Below are 18495 nucleotides of genomic sequence, written 5' to 3'. Positions count from 1 at the left end.
TCTTGATTTCAGCCACTTCTGATGGCGGTACATGCCATGTAGGGATTGGTCCCTCCAGGTTGTCTGTTCCTCCTCTGCACCCTCCTCAGGGTTCTGCTGCCTGAGACACTCACTTAGCAGTTCATCCTTCCGGGTCATCTTTATGATGTAGTCTTGTATATTTGATGTTTCATCCTGGTCTGTGGTCTTAACTCTTACTAGTCCTCGGCCTCCCTCTTTCAGTTTAGTGTATCGTCTCAGGGTGCTTGACTTGGGGTGGAACCCTCCATGCATGGTGAGGAGCTTTCTTGTCATGATATCTGTGGCCAGCAGGGTATCTGATGACTAGTTGTGCGTACATTTTAATGGGTTGGACCTTGTTCTTACCATTAAATTGGCTTTTCAGGACCTGCCTTACTCTGTAGAAGTATTTGGCTGTGATTGACTTCCTTGTGGCCTTTTCATGGTTTCCATTAGCCTGTGGGATGCCAAGGTAGCTGTCTTGGATATCACCTATGTTGCTCTATGGTAAATCAAGCTTCGAAGTCTGGATCATCTTGCCTCTCTTTGAGACCATCCTGCCACACTTGTCCAATCCGAATAACATCCCTGTCTCATTGCAGTAGATCCTGGTGGTGTCGATCAGTGAGCATACAGCTTGATGTCATCCATGTAGAGCAGGTGTCTAATTGTTGCCCCACCACGGAATTGGTACCTGAACGTGCTCTTCGTGATGATCTGAACCAGTATCTGATGCTTGGCTCCCCTGGTGTTACTGTCAATTCCTTTCTGTGTCTCCCTCATGTATTGAGCCACATGCTTACTCATTTTTGCCACAAAGATGCCTGACAGAGCTTTCCATGTTGTGCAGAGACAGGTGATTGGCCAGTAATTGGATGGGATGGGTCCCTTCTCGGGGTCGTTCATGATTTAGGACTGTCCTGCCTTGGGTTAGCCACTCTGGGTGAGTCCCATCCCTGAGCAGCTGGTTCATCTGTGCTACCAGGCAGTCATGGAGTGCAGTTAGCTTCTTCAGCCAGTACGTATGGCTCATGTCAGGGCCTGGTGCTGTCCAGCTCTTCATCTTTGACACTCTTTCTTGGATGTCTGCCATTGAGATGGTTTCTGGTTCTTGTTCTCAGGGGTTGCTGTGGTCAGATCTTAGGTCCACTAGCCATTGGGCATTGGTGTTGTGTGATGCCTCTCTTTCACATGTGTCTTTCCAATATTCTTCCATCTCAGCTCTCGGCGCGTCTGACCGGTTGTTGTTCCCCTGCCAATGAGAGTACACCTTGGCTAGATCATTGGAGGACAACTTGTTTATTCTCCTGGCCTCTCCATCTTTGGTGTATCTCTTCAATTGCATGGCCAGAGCTTTTGGTCGCCGTTTGGAAGATTTGAGTTCCTCTAGTAAGGACAGTGAGTTGTACTTCCTGGGCGCCCCTTTATTCACCATGTTTCTTTTCAGGGGTTCAGCTAGCTAGCTCACCTTTCTCCGTGCTGCCTTTATCTTGGTCTCCAACCATCTGTTCCATGGTAGGTACTGTTTGTGACGTCCCAAGCCCACATTGTATCCAAGCATCCCCATGATTACTGTTGCTGTACTGTGTAACAGCTTGTTTGTCTCAGTGATGGTTCTTGTGGAGTTTTCAGAGCAGCATTCATATCCGCTAGTAGATCTTCTGAAGGTACTTGGCATTCAGTATTAGTCCGGGCTCCAGGTTTCCAGTTGGGTCACGATCTTCCTTCACAGGTCAGTAGCTCTTGTGTTGAGGCTGTTTGTTGGGGCTTGGTACCAAATTTCTGATTGTGGGATTGATGATGATGATGACATCTCCACACTAACCTGTCGTCCTTGGCTCCCCCTTGCTGTAGGATTGTTGTTGTGTTTCATTAATCTCTAGTAGTATTGATTATGGATGTTTAAACATTGGGCTAATAGCTTTTTCTTTGTTAGTCGTGATTGTGGGTTTCGAAGTATCCATTGGTCCCACGTTTGCTGTATGTATCCTCTGGAATTGCTTATATAGTAGAAATCCAGGAACTCCGTATTTTCTGTTTTGTTCCAGTAGCCCATTTCTCATCAGTTTGTCCTGGTCCCCTAGCAACTGACGCAGACCTTGTTAACCTTGTTTGCTCATCCTGAGGTAGGCTGATATCGGCTCGGTGGAGCAGTGGTTATCCTCACAGGTCAGGGACCTGAGTTCAAATCCACCTGGCCCCGGCCTTCTTGTGCGGTGTTTGCATGTGCCTGAAAAAAAGACACATGTCTGTTCATCCTCCATACTACGATTAGGAGATCACTGGGCATGAGAAAAAAAGGTTGACATGGTTTTATTAAACACATTTCATGCACGGGGAGGGGGGGATCTTTGCAAAATCATACTTGTATAGCATCAAATGAACATTAAGAAATGAAACAAAATCAAATCAAAAATTGCAATTGCAAGTGCAGCACCGCAGGGAGCTCTCTGTAAAACAAAATCAATTGAAACCTTAATTAATGCTAACACTAAGGTTCTTTTATTTACTACTGTGAAAAAGGTCATGAAAACAAGGAATCAAGTGTTTTATAAGATTACTTATTAATGGCCAACATACAGTTCATGAGTTGGTGTCATGGATGCTACTGACCCCACTATCTCACTTATGACTTACCTAACACCCACTGGCATCCAACCCCCTGCTGTTTTTCCAGACGACAGCCGTCCGAGGTTGAGCGCCCCTCGCGTGGCCGTGACGGTGGGCAGCCTTTTGGATGACCAGCATTGGCACGCGGTGCACGTGGAACGCTTCAACAAGCATGTCAACCTCACAGTGGACGCCCACACACACCACTTCCAAACCCAAGGGGAGGCCTCCTCGCTGGAGGTGGACTATGAGGTGAGTAAATTACCATCAAGTGGTCCGAATCGGTTTGTAAAATGGAGTGCACTTGATGCATTTATCCAGTAAGCAGAGCATTGGAAACACCACGCATGTGAGAAGTGGTTGAAGTCTTCTCTCTCTAGCACTGCAGAGAAAAAAAAAGACCTCCATTTAATAGCAGAGGAAATGTATAAAGTATGGATTGGACACCTCCGTGCTCCCTCTGCATAATGCATGCGGCCGAGTGCATATTCAGGATCCCTTTAAAGCCTCCTCCTTTTAAAAAGTAGTCAGCCGGACATAATGCTTTCAACTCATGCAGCTAGCATTAATTAGCGGGCCAAAGCTGATAAAATCGCAACTGTTAAAAAGAGACGTTTCAACCGTGCATGCCGCGCAAGAACTGGCGGGCATAAGTAATGGCTCAATTCCTGAAAACCTTACCTTTTAATGACCACATACTCCATCCCATTAATAATCAGATGCTGGAACTGGCACAGCTTTCCCAGAAAACGCTCGCCAAACGGCTCTGGGATTTGTTTTGAAGGGAGCCGCATCATTTAAGTGAGCTTGGCTTGCATTCCACAGTCTTACAGATTAAAAAAAAAAAAAATGGATATGTTGAGGTCAGAGATCACAAATAAGTCTTGGAATGCCTTTTCTGGTATTCTGTTTAGGGAAAGTGACTTGTAATATGGAGGAAAAAACAGCTGAAAAGTGAGACCGTAACATTCTTTTTTGCATGGGATCAGTCTGACCATTCGCCGCCTCTTCTGTTGAAGATGGCATGTCATAGTGATAGAATTGCTAGCTGGACTTTAACCTAATGCTTGTTTTCCCTGGTTTTTCACACAACCCAATAGCCCACCTTCTTTGGCATGAATAAGTGAAATTAAGCAGCTTTTCGCATATCTCTGTCATAGCTGAGCTTCGGTGGAATCCCGCTTCCTGGGAAACCCGGCACGTTCCTCAGGAAAAACTTCCACGGATGCATGGAGAACCTTTACTACAATGGCATTAATATCATAGACCTGGCCAAACGACGCAAGCCACAGATACACAGTGTGGTAAGTTTGGGATCGATCGATCTATCTATCTATCTATCTATCTATCTATCTATCTATCTATCTATCTATCTATCTATCTATCTATCTATCTATCTATCTATCTATCTATCTATCTATCTATCTATCTATCTATCTATCTATCTATCTATCTATCTATCTATCTATCTATCTATCTATCCGTCTGTCCATTCGTCTGTCTATCTGTCTGTCTGTCTGTCTATCTAAGGATATGAATATTAAACTCATTCTTTTTAGCTCGAGATATCACACCAGGGTTTAGTGCCACAGCACAAGCAATGTTAGGTGTTTTATTCTTACTAGTTTCCTTGCCCTTGTCCACTGTTAAATAGATATTTGGAGCACTCCAGAGTTGGGTCCTTGCATTGTCCTTGTTTTGTTTGCAGATTGTCTCCAGTGAAGAAATATTACTATTACTCATTTGAACCTGCACAGCTTTTATCATAATCTCTCTACTGTATTTATAAAAGCATCAAGTGCTTACTACTTCCCCATTGGAACTTTTTTCATTGTTAGATCATTTCACTTTCATGGTTGAATAAATAAAAACAAAAACAAAGGTGAAACATTGATGAATACACTGCATATTTGTTTTCAGAGGTTCTTGGAAACACATTTGTTTACTGATTCACTTAGATACTTGTATCTGTGATTTTTCTGGTGAAAGTATGGCCTTTGATGAATTCTCGGAAGGAAATTGGATGGAGAAATCTGTAAAGTGGCCATCATTTCCAAAGCGATGAAGAGATTCGGAGGGTCCGATAATCAGACAGTAACCCCTGCAAACCTTCACGGAGCATCTTGCCTGAGCCAACCATGGCCTTTAAAGTGTGATTGGGGCATTAAAAGTCCTTTACTGACAACAAAAGCTGGGAGGCGGAGAGAGAGCAGCTGCCATGATGGGAGCTGTAATGGAATTTCAATGGGACAATCTCCCTGAGGTTGATGGAGGGGAATCTCATTGCGAGTCAAGGAGCTGTGATTGCTCTGCACTGCCCTGCGGGCGTCGATAACGCCTCGGCTCACTTTGCCACCGGTTGCCCATCCCGGACACGATGCCTGCATCGCGTTCGATTGAACCCCAGTTTAAATTTAACTCATTTGGCTCTATGGCCAATAAATGAAGTCATTTTTGTCAGTTCCGGAGGGATTTAAGAGTCACTTCTGTGTGCTGTTTCATGTAATTGTCTGGGGTTTTACTGATGTCATTCAGATGACTTTTGTTGGAAGCACTAGTCAGAATGCAACCTTGATGCTGCTTGTCAAGTAGCCCAAATGCACAATTATTTATTTTCTAACTCAAACAATTCTTAAACAAATAGGGAGAAGCTACCATCAAGCGTTTTCTGCGATAAATGGTTTGCTTCCCCACCTCCCCATAACAAAAGTCATAGGGTATTTTTAAAAGTTTAAGATGCATTTAAAATTTATAATGTGCCACCTAATGTATGTTCATATCGTTATCTTAAATTTAATTTTTTTACACTTTACTTCGCCTTGTGGTCTGAAAAATATGGTATTTTACATTTGTTTACAAATTAAAAATTAATAAAAATAAAATCTTAATCAGGCTGGATCAAGGATTGAATTTGAATATACTGGTTTGTTTCTTTTAATGGCGTGCAGTAATGTGTCTTATAAAGTGCACCTTATATGATTTCCAAATACAGACCTTTATGGTCCGAAAAATTTGGTGACAGACCTCGAATGTATGAGGGTTCATTATCATCAACCCTTCTTGTCTTAATTGACAGACATTTTAGGCATGAAGTAAGGTAGTAATGATGATGATGTGATCTTTTTTTGGGTTTTGTCAAGCTATAGTCTCCAACTGTGAGCAAGCGTGTGCTGGCTGGGATGAGAATCAGCATCTACAAATCTGTACTAGCTCTTAGGCAGAAAAGTGTTGCGTGCCCTTTCCTAATTTGGGATGAGATCCTGCTCCAATAGGAGGAGTTTGAGTTTCTTGGGATTTTTTATCTCAAGAGCGGCAAGAATGGAGCTGCGATCAAGAGATTGAATGGTGCTTCTACAGTGACATGGACTCTGTATCAGTCTCACCTATTGTCACAACCTGCTGGAAGAACAAGATCCTGCAAACAAGCAGCCGAAATGAGTTTCTTCCATAGGGTTTCCAGGTGTTCCCCTAGAGATGAAGTGAGAGGTTTAGTCATCTGGGAGGTGCTCAGAGTTGAGCTGCTGCTCCTCTGCTTTGAACACAGCAAGATGAGGTGGCTCAGTCAGCCGGTTAGGTTCAGAGAGTCCAAGGTGAGATGTTTTGGACACATCCCTGGGGACAACTGCGGACACACAAGTAGGGGGCCTCATTCTCAAAGTCCGTGTGCTGTTTGCGGCCTATGGATAGAGATTTTGCAGCCCCCTATTTGCCGTCAATGTTTAATTTTATTGTAGCCACTTCATTTTTGTTGTGTTGTTCCCCGAGCTGTTTTTGTTTGTTTATGATCTGCCATAGCTCAGGCTGAAGGCAGCTTTTAGCGAAACCCAATTCCGAAATTACACCAACTAGTAGGGAAAGAGATCCAGTACCCCCTCAGTCTTGTCTTTTTCCAAATTCGCCATGGAGAGAAAGATTAGCAAATAGATCAAAATAAAAACAGAATTTGTTAGCGGAGCACAGACGAACACCAACATTGAGAAAGTTGCGGCGCTCAAAAAATCAGATATCATTACTCAACTAGACATGCTGAAGAGTATGCAGAGTACCAGGGAGATGGACTGTATCACCAATCTTATTCATATTCTAAAAAACATTCATGTTCAGAGCAGTTATGAATAAAGATTGATAAAATTGGGTGTTGAACTGTTTTAATACTTAAACCCCCTTTTTTTAATGGAATACTTGGTGCGCCCCAGACATACGTGAGCTGCATGTAGCTTCAGAAGAGAGGAAAGTCTGGCTTTTCCACTTAAACTGCTGTATCTGCAACCTATTCATGAATAAGATGAAAAAAAATACATAGAAAGAAGAGTGTCTAACTCAATCTTGCGGAAGGCCAAAGGTCAAAGCACAGAACAGGAAAAACATTTACTAAACAAACTAAAACCATGGGCATTATAAGTAGACAAAATAATGTAACAATGAATTTGTTTTGTTCTGAATAAAAGTAAACACATTCAAAACATGAACATAAAACCTGTACAGAGAAGAAAGAAAAATTGAACTTTTCAAAGTCCAAATATAAATTACATTTACATTCAAGTTTATTTGCTTTTCAGCTTTTATATCAGAGCAAGTTACTTTTTTTTTCTTTGATTCTGAAGGTGGGCTGCAGGTGTTCATTAATATGTGATGTTTTATTAATATTCATCACAAAACAGCTGCCATCATAGATAATATGCTGCATTGGTAAATGTTTAGTTGCCACATCACCCAGTAGTCGCGGGGCAGGAAGTGCATGTGCTGATGTTGCTCGAAGATTGCGTTAATGGAACATAAAGAGTTGAGATGTTGCCACTATGCATGTCGCTGTTCCTGTTCAAACGTAAAAATTGTGACTGAAGATATAGTCTTCCACTTGTGCTGCATTGTAGAATATGTTGTGTGTGTCCCACGGGCTTCACATTGCACCATTTAAAAACAGCATTTTGTTGCATCAATAATTACTACGCATGCGTTGCATCTGCGATTGTCACATTTGGATGCTATCAAGCACCTCCTGACTGCTAACATGTATGTGTTGCTGAGAACTTTATTCCTGAGACAAGTTATTTTTCTCCTTTTAAAAATGAGCGGTGTCAGTGAGTCAAACGTTATTGCCACTATCAAAGAATCGTGGCCCTGTGAAATTGCTTTTTAGGAGACAGTTAAAACAGGCATATACAAATTATTTGTTCTTGTGTGCACCTTTTCTCTTGTGTGCTCCTTTTTTGTGTGTCCTTTTTTTCTCTTGTGCGATCTTTTTTTCATAGGTGCCCTTTTTTTCTTGTGTCTCTTGTCTTTTTGTTTGTTGTTTGCATTTTATATTTGTGTTTTTTGTTTGTCAGTAATTCTTTTTTTTCTTTTTTTTTTGAATATGCACATAAGCACTTAAGTGCCGCCGTACAAAGACGCCAGAGAAACAGACTCAAAGATGTGTTGTTGTTTTTTTCCCCAGAGCTATTAAACCTCTTAAGAACAAAAAACAAAAACACAATAAAATTACCAATTGTACTCATTGTATTTCATTCTATAATGTACTTTCTATTTAATTAATTATTGTTTAATGTACACCAATCAGAACAGTGCTCCAAATGTCAATGTATACTGTCTGTACAATAACATGAATGACATTCTATTCTATTCTATTCTATTCTATTCTATTCTATTCTATTCTATTCTATTCTATTCGTTGTGGAGTTTGTGTCCATAATGACAATTACCCTTTTCAGCAGGCTGTCGTTGCAGCTCTACAGTGTGCCCAAGTTTATGCTCTGGGGATCTACACGATTTTAATGTTTTCCCTCTGTTGACCAGTTTCTCTGCATGATATTAAAACGTGTTGTGTTTTACAAATAGGGCTTCTTACCTACTGGATGCCTCAGCCAATGTGCAGCTAAGGCAGATGACAGGCCACGATTTTATGAATATTAGTCCAAACAGAAAGTCTTGCAGTTTTGTATTTGTGATTTTTTTTTTTTGTCAATCTGTTTATTAAGTTACAACTTCCAGGTTTATTAAGTGAGAGCACTATTTTGGTTTTTGTGTAAGCCTGCCACTGTTTTTGCTTTGTCAGCTCCCTTTTTTTGCAAGTCAACATGGCCTTTAACTTTAACATAACAAATGGTTCCATCACACTTCAGTTTTTTTCATGTTCTTGGTTTCAAATATTAACCTGAATTAGCAACTATTTAAGGGTCATTTTGTTTATGTTCAGTTCTCTTTGCCACATACGGCTGGCAATTTCACATATCGGTTGAGGCCCCGCCTTACCCTGACATTATTTGCTAGATATTTTTTACCCCATCTTTGAAGGTATTGATTTTTGGCTCCAATTAGCACCTCCTGGGAATGACGGGGGTGTTGTAGATGTGAGAGGCTGGCATGGACAGACCATCTTCCCAAATCATCTGGAGGTGTTGAAAGCTTTAAAAGAGATTGTGTTACCAAGACGGGATCAGAGTTGAAGTAGCAATACCAATTAACTCAGCCCAAGAGAATAGATTAGAGAACAAGAGCCGTGTCAAAACATCTGCCTTTATAAAGATAATAATGCTTAGTCTTGATAGCCAATAAAAATAAACAGTTCATAAAGCTCTTTGATTTGATTTTACTGTCTTATCTATCACTCCAGAACCTTGGGAAATGAGTTAATAAGTGTAGATCAGACCCTTCATCTATGTTTGGTAGCTATTAAAAAAAAAAAGAAAAAAAAAACAGACCGAAACATTCCCTTGGGAGATAACACCTCTTCAGGAGGCTGATGTTGTTTAGAATAAGAGACTTCGTCCTGTTTCATTTGAAAACACTGATTTGAATCAAACATTTCAAGTTACATTTTGCACATACCATCGGTCCATATTGAATTTGTAGCAGGCTCATGCTGTTGCTTAAACAATTGCTTCAACTAAAAACTATCTATCCACTTTGACTGCTTTGAATGGTCAATGTAGCATATTTTGGTCACAACAAGGAGGGGCTAAAATTAATATTAGTAAATTTATGTGTACAACAATGAATGATCAGTTGTTTTTTTTTGTGAGACAAAAAATACTTTTTAAGAGGTATACTGAATGGATTTGAGACTGGCTGCTTGCTGCTGCTTGTATTCCTACGTGCAGTAGCAAGAAGTGAACAGTGTATAGTGTATGATTCCGACTGACTTTCTAAAATGGAAATAGGAATTTTAAAATGTCTTAGATTTACGATATTTTAAAGCTGTCAAGATATTGAATCAACGACCGACAAGCCTGTGCGATGAAAAGACTGGAATTGTTTCAGTCTGGATGAGGGTAAGCCAACTAACTCCACAAAAGGGAAAAATAATATTCCACAAAAAGTGTTAGATTTATGATGTTTTAAAAGTGTCATGATTTTGCATCAAAGGCGTACAACTGTCTGCCGATGCACTGCACTGGTTTGAGTTTAATTATTTGGTAAGAGAAAGTCGACTGACTTCCCAAACGGGAATATGGCTATTCTAGAAGAAGTCTGAGATTTATGATGTTTTAAATATGTCAGACGTTGTTATCAAAGCCTTACAAGCTGATTCACTGAAACGGCTGGAGTTTAATTATTTTGGTCTGGGTGAGAGAAAGGTTTCACAGGCGGTTCTTTAGCCATATGTTCCGTGCCCGAGCATGTCAACTTGATTTCCATACAAATAGAATTCAATCTCACATGAGACATGCTGTCCTAAAAAAATAGGTGTAAATTGGAGCTTGTGTCACACTCTAGGGCAACGTGACCTTCTCGTGCTCACAGCCCCAGCTGGCGGCTTGTACTTTCCTGAGCGCCAACAGCAGCTTCCTGACACTTCCGTCAGCAGCGGCGGGGGCGTCTGCCACGGGGGGCTTCTCAACCCGCTTCCACTTCCGCACGTGGAACGCCGAGGGGCTGCTCCTGTCTGCGCCACTTGGCCCAAGGCCCCAGAGAGCACAGCTACGCATCCACAACGGCCGGCTGCAGCTGACCCTGCATGCCTCCTGGCGCAAGTCGGAGGTCTCTCCAGGTGAGCGCAAAGGTGACACGCAAACAGAATTTAATCAGCTTGTAAAAGAGCGCCCTGAAAACAACATCAATTGCCTTATACTCGTTCTCGCCTTGAGGAGCGCAGAGAGCGGAAAGACAGAACAAATAACTCTTTGACTGCCATCTCATTGGTTCTTTTGCAGATTACACAGTCAATGATGGATTGTGGCATTCCGTGAGTCTGGAGACGAGCAATTTCCTCATCCGTCTGATGGTGGATAGTGAGCCGCCGTCTGAGATCGAACTGTCGACGGCGCTGGAGTCAAGAGGCAACTTTTACTTTGGAGGTTGGTGTGTATAAGTCTTTTATTTTTCCCGCCCTTCGGTGACCTTTTCAAAATATTGTAAACAATAGGCCCTAAAGTACCTCTGGGCAGCAGAATGCGAGTGACCTCATCTGAAAACGACAATAACGTATGCGCGGGGTTGAACCGCCAAATACGTCCTAGAAGATTGAGTTTTTTTTTCTTCAACAGAAAAAAAATCATACCTCATCCATGTGGATGAAAAGGATGAAAATAGAGAATGTCATTGTTCTAGAGAAAACACTGCAGTATTGTCAAATGGATAAACAAGTGGATCCGAGAAAAGCAGAGGACTTTTTCCTTTGGAAGTCTATTCAAACAGCAAGGACTTATTTATGAACGCTAGACTGAAACCACAGGGCAGCCGTATTACTTTGCTACTGTCACTGAAAGTTTCTCCTGCTTCTCCAGCTGGTTCCAGTCATGACTGTCCTGTCTGATGTACATGCGCCATAGGGATAGTGTGTCATTCTTGAGATGTAAACAGAAGCATTGTGAATAAAGCCGTGTCATAGCTAAGCATGTATTAGCAAGTCTGAGTCCAAACTTTTTGGGTGCATTTCACCAAAAATAGACCTCCCTTTCATGGCAGGGCGGCGCCGATAAATGAGTATCTAAAAAGGAAGCACGTTGTGGTTGTTGCCTGTTTTTTCTGACTTTGTCAGAAACGGTCATATCTGAAAGCTAGCTAGCATTAGCATGCACACATGACCAAAGTGTGTGTTTGATGTAAAGCAACGTCCAGTTTGGCTCGCATTAAACCAGTGCTTCTCAAATATTGGGGCCGGCCCGTCTTGGGGGGCGCAAAGTGCAGCAGATGACCCCAGGGAAAAGGCTTCGTTTTAGTCATGTGGTGTAGACTAAGCTGTAACCCGTACAACCGCTATAAAAAAAAAATTCACAGTTGTCGAAAGTTGATTATGTTGTTATTTTCTTTCTTTTGCTAATGTTAAAAACAATACAGGTTTAGGTACTGTATATTCATACAATTTTTATAGATAATAATCTTATTTATAGTCAGCGCGCGTGTGTGTGTGTTTGGGGCACGAAAGGTTTTCCCTATACTAGGGGGGCTTGGCAATATATAATTGACAAGCACTGCATTAAACACTAGCGTCTACTATGGGTTGTGTAGGCATTAGTTAGTTGGTTAGTCCATTCAAATATAATTTGTGTGTAGAACGCTGGCTTAACATGAAGCAGCTGCAATATGGATGCACATTTGCGCGGCATTGACAAAAACTGTGTAATTAAAAAAAACAAAAGTAGGATAACAAGAGGTAAACCAGTATGGCAATTTGTGAAAGTACTTCAAAAATTGGACAGAACTTTTAGGCAATTGTGAGCTTTTCCAGAGGACTTGACTTGTAGCTCACTGTTAATATCGTCCACACCCCCTGCTCTATGCCCACAGCGCAAGGGAAAAAAAAAAAAAGCCTAATACATCGTGTCATTAATCCCAGATACAGAAAAAATGAATTAGCCAGTCCCACAGTGATCATGTTAATTACATTGTCAATTTCCACCACGTCAATTTTTAAATCAACTTACGTGATGAATTGTAAATTAGAGCCATGAATCCTAGCAATTTACTTTGCATAACATATCGTGTTTGTCTGACAGAGAATACATAATGTGGTAAAGAAGACTAAAATCATTCAAGCCATTCACTCTTGTTTCTTAACCACTTTGTCCAACGACAAAAGTTTTATTTTTCTCATTTTTTGTTTTCATTTACTTCCAGGCTGTCCTGCTGCTGACTGTCCACCTCCAGTTTTCCAGGGCTGCATGCAGCTCATCTCCATCAATGGCCAGCCAGTGAACCTCAGCCATGTGCAGCAAGGCATGCTGGGAAACTTTAATGACCTTCACTTTGACACGTGCACCATCACAGACAGGTAGGTGCTGATTTTGATGCCGCGATTTCTCAAACAATTACCTCCACTCTCATTGACAGCAGATGCATTGGCCATTTGGAACAAATTAACATCACATCCCAAATTGGCACTGCCTTCTTTTCCTCATCGGAAAGTGAAAACAGGTCTTTACTGTAATTACTGATTGTTCACACATAGCTAAACCCATTACCAGTCCAATTTAAACAGCAGCACCGAGGAAATCCTTCAGATGAACAGCATCTGAACACACGTTGCAGATGAGTTTACCTCAGTCTGAAGATCTGACTTCATAAACAGACGGATTCTCGAATGAGAATTATCATTCCATTGTGGTGACTAGTTGCACCACAATGATACATGAATCTCTGTGTCTTAGGGTCTCATCCTTCATCCGGTTCAGGTTTTTGGTGTTCCATTTTTTTTTTTTCAAGAATTTTGCTTTAACTTCGGTTCAACAGATTATGCAAGTCAAAGTTTTATCAATGAAAAGAATGGAAGCTGGAGTGTTTTAATCAGTGATTAAGCTCATCTGGGAGTCTTTTGTTCATTTTACTGGCTTTCTTCAAGCCTATAATAGTATAAAATAGCATTACTGCTAGTGGTTATGATGCTTGCTTCATCATGCAGCTGACATTGGTGGAAAAGTGCAAACTTTCATTTGCACATTTACTGTTAAATGGATGAAATGTTGTAGTCTTCCTCTTGAAAGTATAAAAATAGTATGTTGAAGTAATACATTTTAAATACGTGCAACCAATGCCCATGCCTGGATCAAGTAAATCCAAAGTACTTTTTTTTTTTCTTCTGTTCAGTAGAAATATCACTACTATCACGTCACTTTTAAATACAATCAATGCCATACCAAAAACCATGCAATTTTGTCCCATAGTAAGGATCAGTTTAGAATCCATATTTTTTGAAAATGTAATTTCATGTAAAACCCGTGGGTGGGCTGGGCATTTTAACCATGGGCCTTCAGTGACATCAGATTTATTCCTGCTTAAATTTATAAACCTCATAATAACATCAGTATGAAACCAGGGCTTGAAAATTCAACATATACAGTACATCACCATTAATATCAAGCAACATTTGATTTCCAGAGAATTTAACATGAATAATGATGAGTATTTTTGACATTTGTTACCATTGATTTCATTACGAATTAACATGACCAACACCTATTAAAAATACAAATAAAATGTTTGCACTCACCAATTTAGATCCATGCAGTGCCTCGTTATTTGAAAATGAATCCATCTTGTTTTAAGACACTTCAATGCCGAGGAAAAGTGTTCAACAGGAACCCCCAAACATTTTTGAAAGTTTTTAAGTGCCCTGATGATATTTGGTGTCTTGTTGCTGCGTTCGTGATTTCATTCAAGATGACAAACCCAGTACGGCTCCAAACATCAAACCGATCAGATGTGAACAGCAGGCTTTTCTAGCAATATAATTTGCTGGGTTTCTCTGACGCTTTTATATATGTGTGTAACGTTCATAATTGCCTTCATGAAAATGACAGAAAAAAAAACATTTACCCTGCTGGGAAAGGCTAGCTAGCACTGGGGTTGGTTGATCTCTGCTCACAATATCTAGTTTTCTTGGTAGGTCCATCATGAAACTGGTGAGCACTTTAAACTGAACGGGCTGTGTCCTAAACCACTGGAAGCACTGGAAAAAGCAGATATAATACAGTGTTCCCCCCTACTTCGCGGTTAATGTGGGCTGTTAACCCCCCGCGAAGTCTGAAACCCGCAAAGTAGGGTATCAGTTCCTAGATTTCTATGTACGCCCCAATATAGCCGCAGTAACCATAAACAATCTTTTTTTGTATTTTTTGCTTATTTTATTTCCTTTCTCCCATTATTTAACATTACATTATCCTTATTAACATTATTAACATTATTGTATATTCATTAAATAACTACTATAACTTATTTTGTTGAGAATTTGTTCTCAGGACTGGTTATCTGCACCAAAACTCTGTGAGAGAGTATGCAAGTCATCACGTTGAACTTCACATTCATTTTGGCTCATGTATGGTGCATCATGTAGTATCTGTTGAATAATAAATCAACAACAATCTTAAAGTCAGTCAACTAACATATAAACACTTGCCAAACTTTAATCTATGAATTTACTGTATTTTTAGCCGACATTAGCGGGTTAGCAACAACTAACAACTACTAACTATAAAGTGCAACCTCTACACAAACGAACACATAAACAGAATAAACACTCATCACTTACTAAACATAGGCAGTAGCGTGCGTTATCAACATAAATGATAATAAACTATAAATATGAGCTTACGTTGTCATTCACTACGTCACCGTAACTAGCGGAATGACGCACAAAGAACGTAAAACAGCAAACGGAAATGCAACGCGACCCGACAAATTAAAAGCATACATTTCAAAATAAGATAAAAACGTCACAAACTCTCTAACGCTTGAAGAATTCTCAACATAGTTATTAACTAATATTACTTCGTTATTTGATTAATACAGTACTGTATAATGTACTTTTTTGCTTTTTTCAATTTTTTAAAATTTTTGCACATTTTTTCAATGATTTTTTATTTTGAAATATTTTTTATTTTTCCTGGAAAAAAACGCGAAGTACTGAGACTGCGATATCTGAGACCGCGAAGTAGGAGGGATCTCTGTATATCATACTCAGAATAGACCTGGAATAATATTCATCCATCCATTTTCTTCACCGGTTGTGCTTGGCCCTAAAAAGCTGGGATAGGAATCCGGCCTATCCTAGGTCTTTTTGGGCAGTAGGCAGGGTACACCCTGAGCTGGTTGCCATCCAAATGCAGGGCACACAGACACAGACGGGGAGAACATGCAAATTCCACAAAGGAAGCCAGGACTCGGAAATGCGGTGGTGATCACAGAACTCTGAGGCAAAAATGCTAACCGATAAGCATGGGACAAGATGCAAATTCCATTAGATTGAGTCCACAAGAACGATATATGATATTTTTGCAAAATTTTCAAATTAAAAAAATAACTGCTAATATAATTATTTGATTTATTTTTACTGAGCAGGCTGCAATTGACAATCTAAAGTTTTTTTCAAATGCTGCTGCAATAACAAATAAAGCAACTGAGATCTTTCAGAATATTTGAACATAATTAAAATAAAAAAACAAATTGTTTAAAGTGCCAAACATTAAATAAATAAACATGAATGCAAATAGTAACTCCAATAGTGATTTTAGTTCTGGGCATGACAACAAGCCATCCATGGTGCAGCAAACTAACATTTGACTAAACTAGTGGTCATGTTCTTTTTTTAAAACTACAAGCATGTCCACATTGTAAGCGTCACAGATATTAACATTGTAAGACATTGTAAGAGGCAGTTATTACAGCACCTGCTAGCACCTGTGGAAAAGAAGCAAACTGGCATAAATTTGCATAAAATTGCTCAGTGAAAGTAGCATAAACATGTTAGCCACGTTAGCCGTGTTGGTTGTCTGCATTTACTACAGCTGTAGCAAGTCATTGACTGCGGCCACTGACCAAAGAGTATGAATCACATGCAGAGGAAGCTCCTGCTGCAGGCTACTGTGCCACTAAAGTCATGTTGTGATGCTATCTCATACCGCAGCTCAAAGGGGTGATTTAGCCGCAAAAATCCTCTGCCTTCCACCGTCAAAAATGGCTTCACATCGAGCGTGATGTACATATCAAAATCCCGTGTGGCGATGCAAAAGCGTTTCATATCGTTGCATTCTTGTTTGAAGGTGTTTTTGAATAGTTGGCTGGCATCCTTTACCTCAATTGGAACACCAAAATTGCCACACAGACAATTTCAAAGTAATCGGAGCACCTCTTTTCTCTTTTCATATTAATGGCGGATTGCAAACAACGTTTCTGTGCATATCGCCACCGACTGTGTGAGAGTGTAGCACTCATACCTACCCATTGCACTTCTGGCTCAAAAAGCCGTACCCTCCAAAAAAGGGAAATAGAAATGAATCTCGTGGCATGCCTGAATGAGAAATCTTGTGGTGTTTGATCTCACGAGAGCTTGTCTCGCGAGATCTCTTCCCATCCCTACTAACCACTCTTCTCCCATCCGCCCCAGGGAGAATAATGTTATTTGCAAATATTTATGAATAAATTATTTTTTTGGTGCCAGCAGATAAGGCCCTGTATAAAATGAAACACATCATAGTCAACAAAATTACTGAATTGCGTGTACAAATCACTAAAGATGTATTTTGCTAGTTTTACTTCGACTGACCAGAAAAAACGGCCCTGGTTAGCCCTAAATTTGAAATTGTATTGGTGAAGAAAAACATCCCATGGCTAAAATCATTTAAATCACACTTGAAAATGGATGGATGGATGAACAGATGTCTACATTTCTGAAAGTCCTGGGCAGACATTGCAGCACATGCTGAAAAGTCTGAAATCTGATTAGGGAAAACAAATACCATATTTCTCTGTGTACAAGTTGACCTCGCAATTGCAGTAAGTTGACCCACTCTGTTTTTACTCCAATTTGAGTTAATTTTACAAAAAGCATAAGTCTACCCCCGACTAGTGGTTACACATATGATGGCTGTCCAATTAAAATACATGGTGTATGTTATTAAAAGAAAGAAAAGACAAACCTTTCGATGCATTTCTTCATTGTGTATCGATAGCACAGGAAGAAGAACACATGCTGTGTGTTATTAAAAGGATGAAATGAAAAAACATTTAGATGTGTTTCTTCATCGTGTATTGAAATAATAGCACAGGAAGAAGGAAAAATGGCCACCCCCTTGATATGAATAAAAAAACAGTAGATTTTCTTGCTAAATCCAGTTTTAAGAATTTTGGAAGGCTTGCCTGTCCCTTTAAGGTTGCAAATGTGGGTCAGTGCTTCTCAGACTGGTGAATGCAGACAAACATGTTAAAATAGCGGTGGATTAAAAAGAAAAAAAAAAACAGCACACACGAATGTTCGATGGCAGCAAAAGTATGCCGAGTGCAGTGCGGAAGTCGACTGGCAAAACACTTCCCGATGGCGGCGGCAAGCGCAATGACAGGAACATCCAATTAAGCGGCGACAAAAAGCGGGTGACAGTCTTCACTGGCACAGGTCTATGCTAACGAGCTTGCTACTTGCCGCCCGGCGTGTGGTGCGCCATCCCTCATTAGCTCGCTCAGCTGCAGGGCTGCTGGAACAGGTGCGACAGGCTGACCACTTTCGTGAAGGTCCGGATTTGGCTGAGAATATTCGTAAAGCTGCTGTTTTTCCTCCTCATTAACTTCCTGGGGGATGTTGCCCCTTTACGGCATCTACCCTTTGGACACATATGCATACTTTTGAAAATCCTTTTTATTCTCTCAGCAATACCTTTGATTGACTGAGAAACTTCAACGTTTTAAAACAATGACCCCATTAAAATTGAGGTATATAATGGGTTTATATATATATATACAGTCAGCCCCCTGCTTACGAGCATCCTGATTTGCGAACACTCCGCCTTAGGAGCGTGGATCAGGGAGAATTTTGTCCTCCGCTTACGAGCAAACCTCTCGTCTTGCGAGCATTCCGTCAAACCAGTCATTGAGTATGTAGAAATGTTCTCGCCTAACTGCGTCAATATATTCAGCAGTTGCGTCAACTACAATCAATAATAGATACTTATGGCGGTA

The 18495-nt window shown here is 40.5% G+C and overlaps 1 protein-coding gene across 1 annotated transcript in view; it reads left to right on the top strand.

The window, feature by feature from the left end:
* The window catches only part of LOC148423195 (contactin-associated protein-like 5), a 156710-nt gene that overhangs the window by 71734 nt on the left and 66481 nt on the right, over positions 1 to 18495 (top strand). Inside the window, exons 6-10 of the mRNA XM_088414813.1 lie at positions 2678 to 2862; positions 3771 to 3914; positions 10327 to 10600; positions 10764 to 10907; positions 12670 to 12823. Coding sequence (XP_088270939.1) covers positions 2678 to 2862; positions 3771 to 3914; positions 10327 to 10600; positions 10764 to 10907; positions 12670 to 12823 — 901 coding nt within the window. The remainder of the gene's footprint in view (positions 1 to 2677; positions 2863 to 3770; positions 3915 to 10326; positions 10601 to 10763; positions 10908 to 12669; positions 12824 to 18495) is intronic.

Source organism: Hippichthys cyanospilos, chromosome 5 (assembly GCF_059441005.1).
Source record: "Hippichthys cyanospilos isolate Australia breed blue-spotted pipefish chromosome 5, RoL_Hcya_1.0, whole genome shotgun sequence".
Taxonomy (NCBI): Eukaryota; Metazoa; Chordata; class Actinopteri; order Syngnathiformes; family Syngnathidae; genus Hippichthys; species Hippichthys cyanospilos.
This window is presented reverse-complemented; position numbering and strand designations above follow the sequence as displayed.